At 40.4% G+C, this 22,021-nt stretch overlaps 1 protein-coding gene and 1 long non-coding RNA gene across 3 annotated transcripts in view; both read right to left on the reverse strand.

Annotated features, from left to right (window-relative positions):
* The window catches only part of LOC103243476 (uncharacterized), a 338,326-nt gene that overhangs the window by 302,001 nt on the left and 14,304 nt on the right, over positions 1-22,021 (reverse strand). The window lies entirely within an intron of this gene.
* LOC103243487 (transmembrane protein 99 (putative)) lies at positions 19,459-20,319 on the reverse strand (the record flags this gene model as incomplete). Its single annotated transcript, XM_008012758.3, is given in 2 exon segments — positions 19,459-20,094; positions 20,097-20,319. Coding segments are annotated over 2 exon segments (663 nt in total), but the record flags the coding sequence as incomplete, so codon positions are not given.

Here is a 22,021-nt window from a genome sequence, read left to right on the forward strand (position 1 = left end):
AAGTTACTCATTTTGAAATATTTCATTTATTTGTAAGTAACATGGGATTTTAAAGAAATCGCGTAAGGCTGCAATTTCACATTTCAAATAAACAGAGCAACAAGTATAATTTTTTTGACAAGTTGAAGTGTCATTTTTACCTTTATTTTTTATTATTACACTTTACATTCTGAGATACATGTGCAGAACGTGCAGATTTGTAACGTAGGTATACATGTGCCATGGTGGTTTGCTGCACCCATCAACCTGCACCCATCATCTACATTAGGTATTTCTCCTAATGCTATCCCTCCCCGAGCCCCCCACCCCATGACAGGCCCCAGTGTGTGATGCTCCCCTCCCTGTGTCCATGTGTTCTCATTGTTCAACTTCCACTTATGAGTGAGAACGCATGGTGTTTGGTTTTCTCCGCTGGCATATTTGTGTATACAAGTGGGACATCACATATGCATCTATTTGTGTATTCATTCTGTAGCTGTAATAGGTTCATCGCCTGAATGTTCACAGCAGGTCAGTACCCAGAGGCACCAGGTTGCAACAGAGACAGAGGTTTAATGGTAAGGCCGCCAAAGGAGGAGAAAAGAGAAAAACTCAAATCCGTCTTCCCGAGGACTCTGGGGCTAGGGTTTTTAAGAGTTTTGGAGTGAGCCAAAACATAGAGATTGTTGATTAATTGAAGAGTACAGGATGAAGTCACGGGACAGAGAAAGAAACTGTACTCTCGTGCTCTTTTGGTTTGTCTGTGGGAGTCTTTACATTGGTTGGCGTTAGCAGTTCCACAGTAATTCAGGATCCGTTTAAGCAATTCTTAAACAAAAGCCTCATGATTCTAACATTAGAATTTCGATCTACAGGAACAATGGGGATGCAAATGGTCAGTGTCTAAGGTTATGTGATTTCTAGTTACAAGGAAGTGGGTCAAAGTGCAGCCTGATTACAGCTCAATTATAACTACATTTCTGTCCAGAATTCTTAATTCTGTGAGGATGGCTTCAATCCCTTCAACAAACTTTTATTTAGCACCAACTATATGTAAGTCTCTACATAGTCTATTGAAAATAACCTCAGTTTTTATGAATTAAAGGCAAATACATAATAAAGTTTCATACCGTTTTTACATTGGATATTACATTTTACATTGGATAAAAAGTACCTCCCAAGGTGCTTTATGGTGTTTTCACTGGATACCCATTTTAAACAGCCTTATGTGCTGATTCTGGATGATAATTTTAACGTTAAACTTCCCTAGCCTATCTAATATACTACCGAGTAGGCTGATAAATAATAACATAAATGTTTATCATTTTAAAAAAAATACAAGTATACATAATCAGCATCCAATACAGATAATCCTGGAACAAAAATTAGTACTGCAGAATTAGATCCAGGCTAATCAGAATCCGGCAGTGGTGTTATAGGAAAGCACAACAATGAAGTCCTTCTCAGTATTATTACTCAGAGGCTGGGGGTAAGAAAAAGTCCTTCAGGTGATGTGAAGTTAGGAGAATTTTACTCGGTTCCTCTGTGTGACTCTGGAAGGTGTTTTTACAGCTTGCGGAGCTGAAGGAGATAGAACTGAACGCTGGCCAGCGGGAAGACAAGAACTGCTCAAGGGAAAGGAAGGTCTCAGTAGGGAGGAGAACCTGATGAAAGTTTTAGTCATCATTATCATGATTATCTGTCACCTCCAGAGTACACAGGGAACAGTTGCATGACAGAGGAGATAATTTCTGAGGAGGTAAAGGACAATATAATATTATAACACCAAAGACACAAAGCTGAAGTAGCAGGTTACACAATTATTTGTCAATTTGTCCAGAGGGAGACTTTTTAGCTGCATTTTCCAAAGCATCGGCACTCTGAAAACTTAATCATATAAAACTACATTCCCAACATGTAGAATATGTATCATAAAACACTTGCTATACACATATATCCAAACATCTTATGTCTTTATGATCATTTATCTCTGAACTAAAAATCTATTTAGGATCACTATGGATTATTTATGTTTCATTTTGTCAGAAAAAGATCATCAAATAAGAAAGCTTTATTTTGACTGACTTTTACCTTTCAGTCAAATTGAACTTTAACTAAACAATCCAAGAAAAATTATTCCTCTATCAATGTTGGTCTAAAAATCCTTCAGTTGTAGCTTTTTAACTAGGTCAAGCTCCAAGTCTCCTGAATCCCTAGATTTATTCATTCATTGAACAGATACCTATGCATATCCTGGACATATATGGTATTTTGCCTCCTCATCCAAGCCACTATTCATGTCTCTCACCTAGCTGACCACACACTTCCACCTGTACCCACCTCTCTTCCACTCTCTCCACCAGAGCTGGGGGGATCATTTTGAAAAAAGCTGATCCAGTCACTCCACTGCTTAAAACCCTTCAAAGGCTTCCTAGTACCCTTGGAATAAAGACCAAAACCCAGCAAGGTATGGCCTGGCCTGGCCCCCTCTACCCTCCTTCAAATTGTGTGCCTTCTCTCCCTCTATCTTCACCAAATCTACTGGCCTTGTTTACTTTATTTTTGTATATATCTAAGATGTACAGTATATGAAGTTTTGATATACATATACTGAGTGACAGCAATACTACAGTCAAGTAAATTCTAACGCCATGCTCCTTCCCACTCTGGCAGCTTCTCACAAACTTTCCCTCTTTAACCTAGAATGAGCCTCCTCCCCCATTTTGGCCTAGTTAACAATCCTAGTCACCAGTTAGGTCCTAACTCAAATGCCCCTCATTAACCAAGTCAGGTTTTCCTATTCTACCCTCTCATTCTATACTGTAGTTATGCTTCATAGCTCTTAGCACAATTTTTTGTATGAATATTGAAATAATGTCCGGCTCTACCACTGCATTCTCTCTAAGGACAGGGGCCGTGTCTGTTTTGCCCTCCACTGTAGCCCTGGCATCTAGCACAGTGCATGAAACAGCACATACAGCCTACTGCATAGGAGACAATCAATACTTGTTGAATATATGTGCACAGAATTACGTACAAATGCTAGAATATTCACTCAGTAAAAGCTGGAATAATGTCTGTATTACTCTGCTGGGATCAGGCGATCTGTCCACCTCGGCCTCCCAAAGTTCTGGGATTACAGGCATAAGCCACTGTGCTGGGCCACCTGTATTACTCTCTAGGTACCATTAAAAGTACTCAATAAACATTGGTTGCACAAACATTGAATGGTGGCAATATATTTCTCCTATTATTCTCTTGAAATAGTCATTGATTTTTATCCATTAATTTATTAACTCTAAATTTTCCAACACTTATCTCTGGAAAGACTGAACGAACAAACCCTACCTTATTAAGGCACAGCAGCTAAGGAGTGTCCATCACAAAGGAAGCAAAGAGGATGGTTTGCATAGATTCCATTTGAATCTATTTGTTTTGGTTACTCTATTTAAAATATGCTTGCGTCACATGAAATTGAAATCCACTTACTTCCTTCTCCTTAAGTCTTAATAAAGGAATTAGGCTCGCTGTTTGAGACTAAAAAATCCATCAAGAAGCTGTTTGCATTTTACTGAGATATTTGTTGAATTCAATTAATATTTCCAGAAAACCCTCAAGATACCTGTCATTCTATGGGGACATAAAATGTTCTTATCTAATATGTACAATCTTTAACTTGACAATTTCACAAGGCATATTGATATAAATCATATTGCTCAATATCTGGTGACTCAGTAGAAAGTGATTTTCAGTTTCAACAAACAGTCTTTTAATTCATGACGCTTTTTCTTAAGGAAATTAACCTGAGGACTTTTTCTCATACATCTAAAGAGTACTAGAGGTTGGTTTCAAAACATAGAGTAACTTGGTTTCTATGTAGTATTTATAAGAGAAAAAAAGTATCTGTAGATATTCACTTATAAAGGCAACCTTGGAATCCTCTAATTCGTCATTAAAGTGTGCTTTGTATGCAGACAATCGCCTAACTATAGATACAAAACTGAGTTCTCTTAAAACAATTGACGGAGCACTGGCTTTGCATGAAAATATTCAGTCTGAAAATGTAATACTCCTGCCAATCTAGGTCAAAATAGAACTTGTTCTCCCTTAATAACGAGGTGTTCTATCTAAAAAACACTGTTCTCTCTCTTTGGTGGTCTAGCAGTTAGGAATAAAAATTAAAAATAAATAAGTAAAATACACTTTTCTCTCAATCAAACTAATATTTACTGGTCACTATGGAAGCAAATGGGAGCAGACTAGTCAGCTATGCAAATAACCTTGCCTTGCCAGGTATAAAGTGACCTGCCATAGAAGTTTGGAAAAGGGAGGTTATATAAAGGGCTAGGATATGAGGACCACTCTTCACAGCAGAAAGGCATCTGAGCAGAGCCTTGAGGAGTACATAGAATTTCAATATATGGTATTAAGTGGGAGTGGACTGGCAAGAATAGGACCAAAGAGCGTGTCCCTCTGAAGTGCTTTCCCATAAGACTAAGTAATCATCACATCAGCTAAGAAGCCTAACTTCCTTGACCCGGGTAGTCTGCACTTCCTTTTTAGAAGATGAATTTTTGTATCTTATTCCTCCTCAAAGGCTGGGCCAGGTATTACTGGCCATCCAGAAATAAGTCCCCAGTACTTAATGCAGTACTTAGGCAGAAAATGTGGGCATGCCAAATATATGTAGGTTGAAATGATGCTTAGAAACATCACATTAGGTTCGTACATTCATATCACATGATTGAAAAATTCAGGTAAACGGATTAGCTAAAATGCAGGAAAATTATTAATTAAGGCTTTCATTTGGCACAATTTAAAGTAAAAGCCTATGTTGATTGAATTTTTCATTTGGATCCAATTATGCTGTCACATTAGGTAGAGCTGGAGTATATGAGTCACCCAAAATTCTATTAATCAAATCTGGAAATAATAATATAATAATGTGTTTTAATCATTCTAATACAGCAAATGAGACACAGAAAAACAAACCCAACAACACTGAAAAGTACCCGCTGATCAATCTTTATTGGGAACAATGTCCTATTCAGCAGTGGGATAACAGCAACACCTAAGAGTTGAACAACCCAGAAGAAAAAATATGAACCGTCAGGGAAAGTCTGCTTAGAGGGAAATAAAAATCCAAGGTGTATTGCTAGATTTTGTAATAACTAGATGTGGCAATACAGAAATGTGATTTTAATTGGAGAAGGAAGATAATTATAGCTTGCAAGCCAACTAGTTAACATAAGTGACAAACTTTGGCCCCACACCCAAAAAAAGAGGGTGAACCCAAAATGGGAGTTTATCAAGTTTCCATTACAAATGTGTTCAAGACATCTGAGCCACCCTGAAACCAAACCCTGAAACCAAGGAGTTGTGGGGGGGGTTATATGTTACTAAAAATTAATTATTTAATTTAAATAGTTTCTATAAATTTAAATACGAAAACAATAAATTCTGTGTTATATCTTTGGAAGTAGCATTATGCTGGTGATGAAGTGCGACGGGATAAAACACAGTTAGCAGGCATTCCTTAGAAAGTATTCCCTAAGCTAATACTAGAAACAGAAAAAGAGGGGTCAGATTAATCCTACGGATATAGAAGTGATCCAACTAAAGGCAACCTACATGATAACAGAAGTGAAAACCGCGTCATCGAAGGAACAGTTGAATGAACTGGTGATCCATAACCTGGAAAATTTAAAAGACTTGGAAGGACAGAGTAATCTTGTCAAATACCCAAAAGATTCTCCATCAGCAAAGCTATATTCTGTGTGGCAGATTTCAGTTAAATAGAAAGATAAACTTTCTAATAATTAGAGCACTTCAAAGGAAGGTGGAGTGCTTCGTGAGACAATGAGTTTCTCATCACTAGAAATATTTTAGTAGAGATTGGAGATATCTGATAAGGGGTTCTGTTTAGTGCTGAATATTTAACAAGAGAAGCAGAAAGGACAGACGTCTATGAGTACCCCCTGCGTAGCACACTTTGTAGAACAACACTTTGTATGTGTTATCTAAATTGGTAGTCTCAGATTTATGAATTGGATATTATTTCTCACATGAAGATTAAAAGAGATTAAGCAATTTACCATACACCCTGTAATAGGCAACGCTGGAAGGTGAAGCCTGGTAATGACCTCTATTGTCCTTTGCAAATTCTGTTCTGGTTAAAGCCATAACAGTGAATGCGTTAGTGGTCTAGATAATTCTATCCTGATAATTTGTCTATTTATCCAGTCTGGTATTATTTCTGTCAGAATATCCAGAGACTTTTGACCAAAGAGCATATTTAGCTTCCCCCATGATATTAAACTCAAAAGATAAATCATCCTTTAGGTTCTTTCCAACTGAATTCTGTAATTGTGATGACCAGAATTCCTAGCAACTCATTTACACTAGAAAAGGCAGAGTTTGGCCGGGCGCGGTGGCGCAAGCCTGTAATCCCAGCACTTTGGGAGGCCGAGACGGGTGGATCACGAGGTCAGGAGATCGAGACCATCCTGGCTAACACGGTGAAACCCCGTCTCTACTAAAAATTACAAAAAACTAGCCGGGCGAGGTGGCGGGTGCCTGTAGTCCCAGCTACTCGGGAGGCTGAGGCAGGAGAATGGCGTGAACCCGGGAGGCGGAGCTTGCAGTGAGCTGAGATCTGGCCACTGCACTCCAGCCTGGGTGACAGAGCAAGACTCCGTCTCAAAAAATAAAAAAAAAAATTAAAAAAAAAAAAAAGAAAAGGCAGAGTTTTTGGGCCAGGCACGGTGGCTCACACCTGTAATTCCAGCACTTAGGGAGGCCGAGGCGAGCAGATCATGATGTCAAGAGATTGAGACCAGCCTGGCCAACATGAAACCCCACGAAACCTCGTCTCTACTAAAAATACAAAAATTAGCTGGGCATGGTGGCAGATGCCTGTAATCCCAGCTACTCGGGAGGCTGAGGCAGGAGAAACACTTGAACCCGGGAGGTGGAGATTGCAGTGAGCTGAGATCATAACATTGCACTGCAGCCTGGGCGACAGAGCGAGACTCTGTCAAGAAGGGGAGGGGAGAGGAGGGGAGCAGAGGGGAGGGGAGGGGAGGGGAGAAGGAAGGCAGGCAGGCACAGTTTTGTCACATGGGTCAATTCAGGCAATTGGTTGTGGGCTTCGTGGATTAATTTTATTAAGAATAATTCTCCAGCCAGTCTAGGTTCAGCAGGAAGATATGTTATCAATTAGTAATGTCTGACATGAGTACAGGAGAGTGGCAGCAAGAATGACTTGTGTTTGTTCTCTCTAAGCTCCACATTTCCTAAAAGTATTTTTCTATTTGTAATCATCAGCTCTTGAGTGAATACAGTGAGTAAACTATTTTACCAACTAACTGTCAAAAGTAATACTTTCTGACATTTTTCCTAACACCACTCATGGAGGGTACAGGAATATACCATGAAGCAAATGGAAAGCTGCCCACAAGACTAGACGGATTATCAAAAGGGTTTTTTTTTTTTTAAATATAAATTTAATATAACTTTGAATTACTTCAAAAAACTTACCACAGTCCAGAATCTGTTCCTCATAGCCCTGCAGGTCCAGAAACTAGACTTCGCCATGCCCAGAGGTAACCTGACACTTGATGACACACTTACAGCGACTGTATTCACACAATGCTGATGCGTACATTAGAATGCCAGTTTGCTGGCAATGAAGCACATATCTTTCCAGCTGTCCAAGGCCATTTTCCTGAGCACTCACTTCCCTGCACATTCGCCACAATGACGCTTCTAAAATATAGAATTTTTCAGTCATTTTGAATGATACCACCTGCCTGTTCTTTATGATAAGTTCCCGATGATACAGTTTAAATGGCTCATCCAACAGATGGTTTCCTATATTACTGATGTGAGCTCTTGAGCTGTGTCTTGGACCACTCTTATTTCTGATTTCTGCCTCCTTCCAGGTACCTAGCTGTGCTATCTGGCTTATTGGCTCCCTGAGTGTTCTCTTTCTCTCTCCTTTCTTTTTTTTTTTTCTTTTTCTTTCTTTCTTTCTCTTTTTTTTTTTTTCTGAGATGGAGTTTTGCTCTTATTGCCCAGGCTGGAGTGCAATGGCACGATCTTGGCTCACTGCAACCTCCACCTCCCAGGTCCAAGCGATTCTCCTGCCTCAGCCTCCCAAGTAGCTGGGATTACAGGCATGTGCCACCACGCCCGGCTAATTTTGTATTTTTACGAGAGACAGGGTTTCTCCATGTTGGCCAAACTGGTCTTGAATTCCCGACCCCAAGTGATCCGCCCACCTAGGCCTCCCAAAGTGCTGGGATTACAGGCATGAGCCACCGTGCCTGGCCCTCTTTTTATTTCCCAGAAGAAACATTTCTGAAATACCTCTAAAGAGTTGCAAAATTCTACTTGCCTCTGTTTCCCAGTATGTTCTGCGCCCAACCATCTTGTCTTCACTCCACCCTTGCTTAGTTCCACACCATTCTTTTTTCTTTTATGCTCACTGTGTGTGCTACAGCAGTGCAAGACACAGATGGCTTCATTCCATCACCACCCTTTCCTTCCCTAATGGCAGACAGTCTGGCTTCTGTGCCCCCACATTGTCCAGAACATTCTTGCACCCAGATCTCCAAGGATCTTGTGGCACTATCATGGACATTTATTTCTAGTCCTCATTCTCCCTGGTCTCTATGCAGAATTTGAAACTCAAGACCTGGAAGAACCTCCTTCTGGAAACTCTACCAGGCGAATCATAACATGCTACAATCCATGCTTGGTTGCCTGAATTTTTTCCAGACTTCCAGATCACTCCTCATTCACTTCCTTCACTGGGTACTTTTCCTCTGTGCCAAGCCTAACTTTGAGGGTTTCCTCACCATTCAGCCTTAACCTTCTGCTCTCCCCTTTATAAAATCCAGTTATTCTAAAGGCTTCAACTATCACCTCAATATAGATAATTTCTGGCCTTCAGCTCTCTCCTAAATTATTTCAATTTCAGTGATCCTTTAATTCGCAAAATTGGTCATATTACATGGTGCTTAAACTATAAAGACTGAGAATGTGTATTAACTGTAATTGGTAACTTTGAGAGAATTCATTCCCTGTTCTCAAAAGACAACAGTACTTCTAGGATCTTTTCAGAACAAATAGCCAGATTGTAAAGGAATGTTGCAGTTCTAGTCATACTTGACACCTTTAACACTGTTGGCCATCCCATCTTCTCAAAATTCTCCTCTCCACTGGCTTTCTTGAAACTTCTGTCCCCTGGTTCTCCCTTTTATCTTTCAATGTTTTCTCTCAAGCCTTTTATATTCTCATTAAATATTGCAGCTCCTCCAGGTTTTATCCATGGTCCTCATCTCTACTCATCCTCCCTGAGAAATCTCACGTAGTTCATGGTTTCTCTTTGCCAGTAACTTCCAAATCTAGCCACAATTTCTCTCCTAATCTCAGACCCACACTGCAGCTGCTTATGGAATATCTACACCTGAATGTTGATAGGTACCTCAGGCTCGATCTTCCTTTCCCTAAATTTGTTATATTTCCTGCAAAAACTGCCCCCGCTTTGCATTCACATATCTGTCAATAGCAATCCCCGAAGTTCAAAACTGGAAACATCTTGTCATCTTAGGCACCCTCCATCATCAACCTGCAAACAGCCAAGTCAAATGCCACTGTATCTATGACTATCTTCCCATTCTTACCACTGCACTGACACTTTTGTGAAATTTTCATTGTTTCTTCCCCTCCCCAGACTCTTGCAAATTCTCCCATCTCATCTCCCTTTGTCCAGTTTCCCTCCAATCCATCTAGTACACTGTCAACAAAGTTATCTTTCAAAAAATTAAGGTCATGTTCCTCCCCTATTTAGCAGCTTTCAACAGTCCACTCCATGACTAAGGGATCAAGTCCAAATTCCTTAGAATGGCATTAAAGGTCTTTTCTCATGTAGCCCAAACATATTTTCCAGTCTTATTTTTGGCAGTCACTCACATAAACTTTATGTCCCAGCTAAACCAAACTTTTCTCAGTTCTTGAACTATGTCGCGTGTGTTTATGTCTCCTTTATATGTGCTGGTCCCTCAGCCTAGATTTTTTTTTCCATACAATGAATTCTAAGTCATTCTTTAAGATAATCATTCAAAAGACATCTCATTAAGTCCTCCAGAAACTGGTTTCTCTTTCCTGGTGCTTCATATACTTTAGATCAATCTGTATTTTCAAACTCTTCATCCTATTTTGTAATTATTTGTGCCTTGTCTCCTACCCTTTGACCCAAAAGATACGACTTCCTTGAAGTTAAAGACCACATCTTACTTATCCTTGCATCCTTAGAACCCCAGTAAAATATATGGCATATAATATACATTCAGTGAACTGTATAAAAAGCGGGACAATTGCAGCCAAGATACTGCCCTTCCCTCTAGAAGGCGAGGAAAAGAGGACTAGAAACAACAAAGTGCCTTTCTTGCTACACTTAATTTTACAGTCAAGTTGTAGTAATTGGAAGAATACAGAAAAATCTTTTCTTCAAAGTTTTTACCACCACAGTGCCTGAAATTCCACTTAGATAAAAGGTGTTTTTTGTTTTTGCTTTGTTCTTGCGGGGGTGGGGGTGGGTGTGTGTGTGTGTGTTTGAGACAGATTCTCACTCTGTTGCCAGCTTGGAGTGCAATGGCGCGATCTCAACTCACTGCAACCTCCGCCTCCTGGGTTCAAGTGATTCTCCTGCCTCAGCCTCCTGAGTAGCTGGGACTACAGGCACGCACCACCATGCCCAGCTAATTTTTGTATTTTTAGCAGAGATGGGGTTTCACCATGTTGGCCAGGATGGTCTCGATCTCTTGACCTCGTGATCCGCCCGCCTTGGCCTCCCAAAGGTGTTTTTTTTAAAAACATGTAAATAGCTTCAGTGAATGCCTCTCCAACCCTGCCCACCTCTGGCAGTCAGTCAGTAAGTCACACCTTAGACTGAATTAGACTCACCAGATGGTTATCCTCCTAATACTTATTCCCACACAAGGCTGAGAAGTCTCAGTAGAAAAAGAGGAGAAAACAGACAAATGGAGCAAGTCAAAGGAGGACAAACTAAACTGGAATGTGGCTTTGGGGTACCAGGCAGCAACTTCAGAACGCAGGATAGCTGGCACAGGGTGGGAGAGTGGTGCGGCACAGAGGAAGAGGGCAGCAAAACAAAGATGCATCTGCAATGATGGAAACCTCAGCAGGTACTGGTTCCTCTACTTCTCCCCAGAGACGGGGGAAACACCCTCTCACCCTGAGCAAAAGTGGCCCCACCTTGGCACACAGGCCTGGCTCTTCAGGGAAAGAGTTCATCATCATGGTTACTTAACTCTGTTAACTCCTGTAACTTAACTACTCTTCCCACCCACTGTCCCCATAATCTTTCCTTTTATCTAATGAAGAGACAAGCAGCAGAGAAGTGAGCTGGTTTCTGGAGTTCCAATAGATAAGGCTGTCAGATAATTAGATCTCCTCTTATTTTATCACCGGATCCCACCTGAGATATTCTCTTTCCTCCTACCTTACCTGCAGCAGTGAACAGGCAGCAGAGAACAGAGAGAAGGATTGGAAGAAAGCCCAGAAAGTTTCTGAACAGCTAACAATATGCATCCAGGAGTGTTTTCTGCTCTGTGAAGCCTGCACCAATACATGTTAAAGAAATTGAAGCAAAAGGCTGACCATGAGAATGTACAACCATCATTTCTGATTCAGTATCTGCACTTCTAAACCACTCTTTCTCCTGGCTTTCCTATTCTGCCACTTTCTTGGTCTTGACCACCTCAATATCCAGTTAATAATCAAATAATAATTATTACTCTTTCAATTGGCTTATTTTTTCTGTGTCCATGATGACATATCTAGACACTAACATTCTCCTAACCGGTTCCCTTGCTCCGTCTCTCCCAAACCAATTAGAATACTTCCAACAGGCTAATCTTCCCGAAGCAATGCTTTTCTTGAGTGACTGCCCCACTCAAAAGCAATCTGAAGCTCCAAATTGCTTATCAAGGGTTCTCAATATTTTTTTTTCTAAAGCAGCTCAAGGACACAAAATATTCCCAATAGTAACAATTTATTTGCAGTGGTGCTTGGCAGGGGAGGGAATGAATTCTGAATCTCTGGGTGGGAGTGTTACGTTGCATGTGATTTGCGAAACTTCCCCAAGACAAATGAGATAAGTAGAATAATAAAGGCACATACAGAGTATCATGGGTACAGAAAGAAGGTGATGATGTCCTTTTCCAGTCACTTTTTCTCTTCCTATGACAGAAATCTCCATATCCTTTCCTAGGAGGGATAAGGAAAGGAGGGAGCTTCAGGGGAAATCTGTTCTGAGAGCATCAACATGTTTCTGACCTCCATTAGGCCAAAAGGCAACTGCCAGGCTTGGCAGTTGAGGGTCCACGTACTCTACTGGCCTCACTCTACTTCTGACACAGCCTGAACACCAACATAATCAGAACGACTACATTAAACAGAAAGAATACCATTCCTTGGTTAAGATGTGGTCTTAGACAAGTCACACCCACCATTTTAAAATTTCATTTACTCTTCTTTAGAATGAGGAAATCGGAGATTATCTCCACGATCCTTTCCAGCTCTAAAATGTGAAGATTCTATAGACCCTTTTTTGTTTTGTTTTGTTTTGTTTGAGACAGAATCTTGCTCTGTCGCCCAGGCTGAAGTACAATGGCACAATCTTGGCTCACTGCAACCTCCACCTCCCGGGTTCAAGCAATTCTTTTGCCTCAGCCTCCCGAGTAGCTGGGTTTACAGGCACCTGCCATCACGCCCAGCTAATTTTTTATATTTTTAGTAGGGATGAGGTTTCGCCATGTTGGCCAAGCTAGTCTCGAACTCCTGACCTCAAGTGATACACCTGCCTCAGCCTCCCCAAGTGCTGGGATTACAGGCGTGAGCAACTGTGCCTGGCCTAGATCCACATTTTAAACCATTAAAGGTTTGGTATCAGCAAAAGATGCAACATTAACATTACTTGATCCTGAAAGAAAAAAAAGATTATCAAGAGTTATCTCAGAAATCAATTCTTTTCACCTAAACTATTAAAATACACATATATCTGTGTTAAATCATTTCCCTAAGGTCATGAACATGTTAGCATTTCAAAGTAATAAAAACCATATGAAGTAGAATGTAGCTGCTGTCTCCTCAGAAGAGGCCCCTGAAAGGGGGCGTGCAGTACTAGTGTGTGCAGTACGAGGAGATAGTAGCCCATCCCACCACTTAGACTTAGCCAATCAGGACAATGAAATTTGAACAAGAGACCAATGTGTGGGAACATACGCTGAAGATCATATCAATTGTTTGCCTTTTGCTGTGGTTTGTGTAAACTAGCCCTCCAAAGCACCCCAGCTTCTCCTTGTCCTCCAATTCCTATATTCCTACCTTCCATTGATTCTAGAAACCAATGATATCCTTCTAGTAAATTCTCTCCTTGTTTAGTGCAACCAGTCTGTTTCTGACCAACATAATTAGTTAAGCTGTGAAGCCACCTGAGCCTTCCTGGAACAGCTTCTCAACTCCATCCTCCATTTGTCCCACCCCGTATACATACCTCTACCTTTCCACATTGGTAGGCACCTGCTCTGTACCTGGCACTACGCTAAGTCTCAAGAAAGAAATGTGAATAATGTGTGGTCTACCCTCAAGGATCTTACACTTTGATTAGCAAGTATTAACCCTTATTGCATGGTGTTGCAATTATTCCTTTTCCTATCAACCTCCTTGAGAGTAAAGACTCTATACAATTCCTATCACACAGTATGGTCCACACAGGAAACAATCGGCACACTCAAATTAGGATAAGTTAAGGCAAATTTAAGAAAAGGACTATTTACAGGCTGGGCGTGGTGGCTCACGCTTGTAATCCCAGCACTTTGGGAGGCCGAGGTGGGTGGATCACAAGGTCAGGAGTTCCAGACCAGCCTTCCCAATAGGGTAAAACCCCAACTCTACTAAAACTACAAAAATTAGCCTGGTGCGGTGGCAGGCGCCTGTAGTCCCAGCTACTCAGGAGGCTGAGGCAGGAGAATCGCTTAACTTGGGAGGCGGAGTTGCAGTGAGCCAAGATTGCACCACTGCACTCCAGCCTAGGTGACAGAGTGAGACTCTAACTCAAAAAAAAAAAAAAAGAAAAAAAAAAGGGACTATTTACAAAGGTGTGGGTATGGCGTAGGGAAACCATCAGGGGTAGCTAGTGTCACCCCCATGCCTAAAGAACAAAGGAAGGTAATTTAGGAAGGGAAAGTCACAGAAAGGGCCATGTCAACAGGAGCTGTGGTGTTCAATGAAAGGATCCAACCAAGCTGTAGAGGTGGCCAAAGGAATAAATCCCCCAACTCATTCTCCTCCCTCCCTCCACTGGAGTCCCTACTATGCAAACATAATGAAAGCCAGAGGGCAAGGTTATATTCATGGTGCAGAGAGCAGAATGGAGAAAGGTGGAGAGAGGATATGGAAGGGCAAACAGCTTTGTAGGGTCAGCACTCAATACATGTATGTAGAATTAGATTATTGCTACTACATGTATGCAGACAATTTCTAGTTTCTCTTTCCTCATTTTATTTTAGTTCTCAAGTAACTATATTAGTGTTCTTGTTGGCAGATTTTCCTGATACTTGCAAGTTTAATTCTCATCTTCCTCTCTGCTATAGAAACATACGCACCAACGCTAAAAGGAAAACTGTCCTGAATCTACCTTCCCAATAATCAGTGTCTCCTCTTGAAACCCTGATGAAAACTAAGACTCCTCTATCTTTATCTTTCCATGCTCTTCTCCCCTCATCCTCTGAGGGATTCCTTAATCATGTGTAACTGTCGTCCTCTCCATCCTGTACACCTAAATGTAACAAAATCATGGGCCCTTAGGGCCATAGGAGGCGACGTGGAAACACAGAACAATCTCCTTGCAGTGGGGACAGGGTGCAGTGGAAGAGTTGGAGATCATGGCAAAGGGAATGGGGTGGCACAGAGCTTCCACTTGCAGACATTTTGGATTCTTACGACAGACTGGGAGATACGAAAGGAGTAAGTCACAAAAGGAAGTCTGAAGAAGAGGTAACTTCCTGAAATTCAGAAGGAACTCCAGGAACAGAACTCAGATGTGGGCACAGGAGACGGAAGATAATCTGTGTATACAGTAAGGAGGAAATGTGTGCCTTCTCTTCAGTCTACTCCCCCACATGTATTCTAAAAAAACAAAATCACACTTTTGCTTAAGGCCGGTCTTTTAGGCAGGCAAAGTGCAATTTCAGCAGATTTCTGCCCAAAATAAATTCTCTCCTCCTCACCAAGAACTGAAATTTCTATCACAAGAAACAATCTTTCATTTCATAATTAAAGGAAAAGTTCAAAATTCAAATGCCTAGGTTCCTGAATGACACAGAGCAAATAATACTGTTTCTATTAGTGTAAATGAATCATATCATGTCTTTTCCCTACACAGAAAAAGTGAGTCAAAGCACAAGAAAGCCCATGGCCTCAGATGAAGTGCAGAGAGAGATTTCAACCTAGAGAAGATAAAGTGGGTCTAGACACAAATGGCAAACTTTGCCAACTTCTTAATTTTGTGTAAAGGCAACTCTGTCCAGTTTAGGGTATGCATGGATATCCAGAATCAATGCGCAGACACTGAGCTTAGGAGGGATTTTGATTAAGACGCATGTATCACAACTGTATAAAACCAGGAAGGGCCCATAATAGTCCCATAACACTCCCTGGTACATACTGGGCATTCAATAAATATTTCTTGAATGAATGTGTGGTATAATTAGGATTATACTGCTGTGAGCTAGAGTGGGGACTAGGGAGAGAAGAGAAGGGAGAGAACAAGCATTCATTGAGAGCCTGGTATGTGCCAGATGCTATTAACTGTTTCTCATTAATCTTCCAAATTCTTTTGTAATTTGTACAGATGAAAAAACTGAAATTCAGAGAAGATAAGTAACTTTATCCAAGCTGAGAAACAGTAGGCCAGAACTCAAAGACCTATTTAACTCTAGAGCAGTATGCACTACTCAATTTAGACTCCTCGGAAAGGGCCCTGTAGCAGGCCTGGAAGGTTTCATGGGAAAACAGACATAAACTGAGCAAGAGCATGAGAATGTTAAGACTATAGGGTCAGAAAGAAAGAATGTGTGTTAGAGGAATGCCTGCAGTGTTTTAAAAGATAATTACTCAACATTGTTCAAAAGATGAAGTCATGAAATGATGGTCTTCTCTGTTTTTTCCTGCTCACACACAGTTTTCCTGGAGGCACCCAACACCCTGAGATAGCACTTGAGCATGTATGGTTCATCGATCACTAAAATAAGAGGTGAAGAGATTGTTAACCAAAAAAAAAACCTATACTTTAAAAAAATTCATTAAAGATGATGTAACTTTACACAGATAATGATAGATGATAGACAGATGATTGATAGACAGATAGATAGATAGATAGATAGATAGATAGATAGATAGATATAGGCTCCATAATGGTCCCCATAATTCACCAACTTCGGGGCTACACTTTAACCTTAGATCTCTGCTACACCTCCACACAGTGGCTTGTTCCTCTGGGTTGTGGCAGCACGGCAGCACTGAAAGTGGCTGTGAGTCTGTTAAGTCTCAGGGGGAACCTGTGTTATTGTAGAGGGCTCAAGAGAGCACAGAGGGCTACGGTAGTGGGCCTTCTGGTGGCTTTTATGTTGTTGAGGGTAGGCTGGGTCCTGGCACAGGGTGGAGTAGCCTGAGCGCTGGACCAAATAGGGGCCTGTGAAATTCTGGTGACTCTGATGGTGGTGGCCTTCTTTCAAGTAATGAGAGGAAAACAACACAGAATTTAATCAAATGCCAGGCCTACTACCTTGACAAGTTACATTGCCTGGAAAATGCCAGTGCTGACCTTGCACTCAAAATAAAAAGAAGGCATGGGAATTTGGGGGAAAAAATTGATGGTCAACCTCTAGACTACAGCAAATATTACAACACTATCAAGTACCTTAAAACTCAGTTGTCTTAAATGTAGAAAATACAACCCTTTCTCCTGGCCAACATATATTGCATTTGATGCATCTAATGTCGAGAAAAATGTCTAATGTGCATAAAAATTAATATGAAATGGCTCAACATTCATTTGAAAAACATTCTTCTGTATTTCAGAAGCTCTAAAACAATATATTTAGCTGAAAAGTTCTATAATAGTCCCAGAAAAATTTAAATTTACTGTTTATCTAATTTATATTTATACAAATATAATTTTTTGAGACAGGGTCTTGCTCTGTTGCCCTGGCTGGAGCATAGTGGCACGATCATAGCAGCCTCACCCTCCCAGGCTTGAACAATCCTCCCATGTCAGCCTTCCAAGGAGGGACTACAGACATGTGCCACCATTCCCAGCTAAATTTCTTTTCTGTAGAGATGGGGTCTCACTATATTGTTTAAGCTGATCTCAAACTCCTGGACTCAAGTGATCCTCCAGCCTCAGCTTCTCAAAGTGCTGGGACTACAGGCATGAGTCGCCATGACTAGTACAAATATAATTATGATTGACAAACTTATAATTGCTGAAATCCGTGAAGCATATAATCTGGACCTAAAGGCACCCAACATATTTTGTTGAATTATATGTTTCCTTTTCCTCCCTTGAAGGTAACAAATGTTACTTTGGAAAATGCCAACATTCCGCATTAGATCCACAATGCTAGGCTCACTGTGGATGACTTCAAGCTCAAGTAAGTTCAGAAACCATGTAAAGAACTGATTTAAAAAAAAAAAAAAAAAAAAAAAAAAAAAAAACTCCCCGATTCACCACTTTAAACAGTTACTACAAAACTTACAATATCATTATTTCATATTATTAAACATCTCAACATAAAACAATCTCTTTTATGTTTAAATTACAATAGTGGTCATAGGCTAGCAATGCGAAAACTCCCAGGCTAGCGATTTGAAATCTCACATATGGTGTATGACTCTCCAATCCATAGGTCAGAGACTGGTTTTTATAGAACTGCAGGAGGTCCCCCCTACTGTACTTGAATTTTTTTTTTAACTGGGGAGACACAGTCCTTGTAAAACAAAGGTGCATTCCCCTGTACATGAAAAGGAGCTTGCTTCCTTTCCTAGTCAAAGAGCAGAGGGGAGATTTTCACTCTTTCATAGCTTTAATAATGTTTTTCCTACCATATACTGAACACTGATGCTGTGCTAAGCACTTTTGTACATTAACTCAATTCTCATAATATTCCCATTTTAGCCGGGCGCAGTGGCTCATGCCTGTAATCCCAGCACTTTTTGGGAGGCTGAGGCAGGTGGGTCACTTGAGGTCAGGAGTTCGAGACCAGCCTGGCCAACATGGTAAAACACCGTCTCTACTAAAAATACAAAAATTAGCCAGGCATGGTGATGCACACTTGTAATCCCAGCTACTTGGGAGGCTGAGGCGGGAGGATCGCTTGAACCTGGGAGGCGGAGATTACGGTGAGCCAAGATCACGCCACTGTACTCCAGCCTGAGTAACACAGCGAGACTCGGTCTCAAAAAAATAAATAAATAAAAATAAAAATAAATTCCCATTTTAATGATGAGAAGACACAGGTTCAGAGAATTAATTTGCCCAAGGTGATAGCTGAACATGGCAGAGGTGCAATTTGAACCCATGTCTTCACACCCCAGTGCTGTGCTCTTTAAGCTCCACTATGTGGGACATCTTATTACCACTGGATGAGGAGACCTCCATCTAAGCTGTATTGATTCTTCTAATTGGGCTCTGTTCAGATACCAGAGTAAAGTTGTCCTTTATCAGTGTGTTGAGGCTGATAGCAACGGCCTGCAAAGTGTCTTGGATGAGTTGACTTTGAACAAGACTAACCTAGAGTTGCAAATGGAAAGCCAGATGGAGGAGCTGAATTACCTCAGAAACAATCATGAAGAGGAGGGAACGACACAAAATGAATTTAAAGTTTCAGTATGTCAATACCTGCCAAGATATGGTGGTGGCGGCTATCACTGTAAGAGACATTCTTTTCATAAAACACAGGTAAAGTAACATAGACTGTAAGGCAAAACTTACCTCTCACGATGACAGTGAAAATCAAATAAATTACTTGTATTAAAATATTTTGTAAAAATTAAAAAATTATTCCTTTATATTGATCCCAAATATGTTTATAATAGGGTTGCCAGATAAAAACACAGAACTCTCAGTTTAAATTATAATTTCAGGTAAACAATGAATAATATAACAGATACGTCCCAAATATTGCATGGAATATAGTTATACTAAAAAAAGTATTCAATGTTTATTTGAAATTCAAATTTAATTGGCATTCTGTATTTTATTTGCTAAATCTAGTAACACTATTTTGTTGTCTCCTAGAAATTTCTTTGAAACCTTAAAAAAGATTTCTAAACTCTACATTTTCAGTTTTAAATTTTTAATTTCTTTAAATAATCATATTCCAGATGCAAGATCAAGTAACCTGTGGCATTTTATTTTATTTTGGATCAGGAGATGAAGGGTGACAATGATAAGGTACCTTATGTTGAGGTAAACATAGAAAACAAATGGCCCCAGGTGTGGACCTGACTGTCCTGCTGAACCAGACAAGAGAGTAATATGAGGCTTTGCCACAACAAAGCCACAGAAAGGCTAAGGCCTGGTTTAATGTAAGGTAAGCCTATCACCACCAAAACAAAACAAAACAATACCCAATATTAAGCAGAAGCCATGAAAACTAGTATAAGTATTTATATTTTTATTCCACTCTAACACCTCAGAGTAAAGAACTGACGGGCAGGCCTCGGCTTCTGCTGACAACTGCCAACCGACATGAGATTGCTGAGCTGAGGTGGACTCTCCAGACGCTGGAACTGGAACTCCAGGCCCAGTGGCCTCTGGTAAGAATGCTGCAATGTGAGACCCTTGAGATAGATTGACTTGTTGAAGATGAAGAGAAAACTGAGAGCCTCCAGTACAGTTGTTGAAGAGCAACCACCAGCCAACACCAACAAGACAAGGAAGAAGAAGTCCTTCTCTCAACTGACGTCCAGAAGCACGAAGAAGACTCCCAAGACGGCGAAGAAAGGAAAACAACTTGAGGAGAGCCAGGAAGAAAAATGCTCCACAAAAATACGTGGCTTTAAGAAGACTTGAGGAAGGGAGCAGGCCAACACCCTCTGACCACAGTGATCAGCTGAATGAGGAGCTCCAACATAATGAGCTGCAGCCGGAGCAACAGAGTGAGGGACACAGCTGGAGCAACAGAGTTAGGGGACACAGCCGGAGCAACAGAGTTAGGGGACACAGCCGGAACAACAGAGGGGGAGTATGCCACCATTTCAACTCTCTCCCTGAGCAGCGAGTAATTTCAGGGCAAGCCCAGAGACCTAGGATCCATCTGAGAAGTCTGTAGAGGTCTGACCCAGAGAACTCAACGACAGGGTACGCCCCATGGTGATGAAAATAAAATGAATCTGTTGTAAAAGGAAAAAACAAAAAAAAGTTACAACGTGTTGCTTTGAAATTCAACAGTATATTCACACGTGACATGTCTGGTCACAGATGTCTCAAAACATTTTCTATCTCCACGGTACAATGTTTGCCCTGTAAAATTTAAAAGCAATTCTTTAATTTTAAACTATAGAAGAACAGTAAATTAGGATAAGAGAGAAAGACACAATACCAAGAGTAAATATACTTACGTAGTTTCTTTAAAATTACAGATTAAGTTCTATGTGGTACTAGTTTACAGCATTCTGCACTATTCTTCTACACTGCAATCTTTGATGAGTCGTCTTTACTTTTATTTTCCATTCCTTTCCTCTTTTACTTTTTTAAAATTTTATGGATAAATATATATGGGGTACATGTGATATTTTGATATAAGCATACAATGTGTAATGATCAAATCAGGATAATGGGGATATTCATTACCTCAAACACTTATTTCTTTGTGTTAGGAACATTCTAATTTCACGCTAGTTATTCAGAATATACAGTGAATTTCTGTTAACTATAGTCACTCTATTGTGCTACTGAACACTAGATCTTATTCCTTCTAATTGTAATTTTGTACCCCATCAACCAACCCCTTTTTATCCCCTGCTCTCTCTCACTCACCTCCCTACTGTCCTCCTAGCCTCTCTGGTAACCATTATACTACTCTTTATCTCGATGAGATCAACTTTTTTAGCTCCCACATATGAGTGAGAACATGTGATACTTCTTTTTAATCTAGTTTGACAGAAACTGAAAGTAACCACTGTTACAATATGTTACCCCAATATAGCTTGTGGAGTCTTCATCCCTGGAGAGTTTTGAGACGGAAGGAAGTAAGCAGGGGAGGGAGGGAAGTAGGAAATTCTAACTAGACCAAATTTAGCATTTATATTCCAGATGCCAAGAAAAAAAAAAAATGCAACATCTTATAGCTCTGCAAATATGCACTCATTTATATCTAAGCTTTAGACTAGAAAATTCTAACTAGCTCCACATTTCAATCAAAATTATCAATATGGAAAATATTTGGAGAGACAGCAAAAAGTTTAACAGTTTTTGAATGTATATAAGTTGGAAACTTTCAAAGCACAGAACCCCTCCATGTCACAGTTTACTACTAAATTAATTCTGATACACACCTTGCGTTCACCATTGTATTCCTCAAGACTTAGAGTTAAAAACCCAATGAAAAGTGGTTAATCTCCATAATGGGTGTTAGCGCCATCTGAAAAAGCCAGCATTATAAAAGCATTAATGTTTCAATTATGCATGGTGGCTAACTGCTGTGATTTGTTATTTTTAATGACTGGTCTGCCAAAGAGTTAGGAATCTCCATAAACCCATGCCAGACGGACCCTCAAGAAGTTAGGGCAGAGTCTCACCTGGGAACAGACAAGGCCTACAAGTCTGATCTCTTCCAGGGCAGGACATCTTGCCTCATTAGTTCTTTTTCTTTTCAAATTAGTCTATTTTTTCATCACAAAAGGAATGATAAGGAAGGCTTGTCTAGTCTGAAAAAGAAACTAAAAT

This window comes from Chlorocebus sabaeus, chromosome 16 (genome assembly GCF_047675955.1).
Source record: "Chlorocebus sabaeus isolate Y175 chromosome 16, mChlSab1.0.hap1, whole genome shotgun sequence".
NCBI lineage: Eukaryota > Metazoa > Chordata > Mammalia > Primates > Cercopithecidae > Chlorocebus > Chlorocebus sabaeus.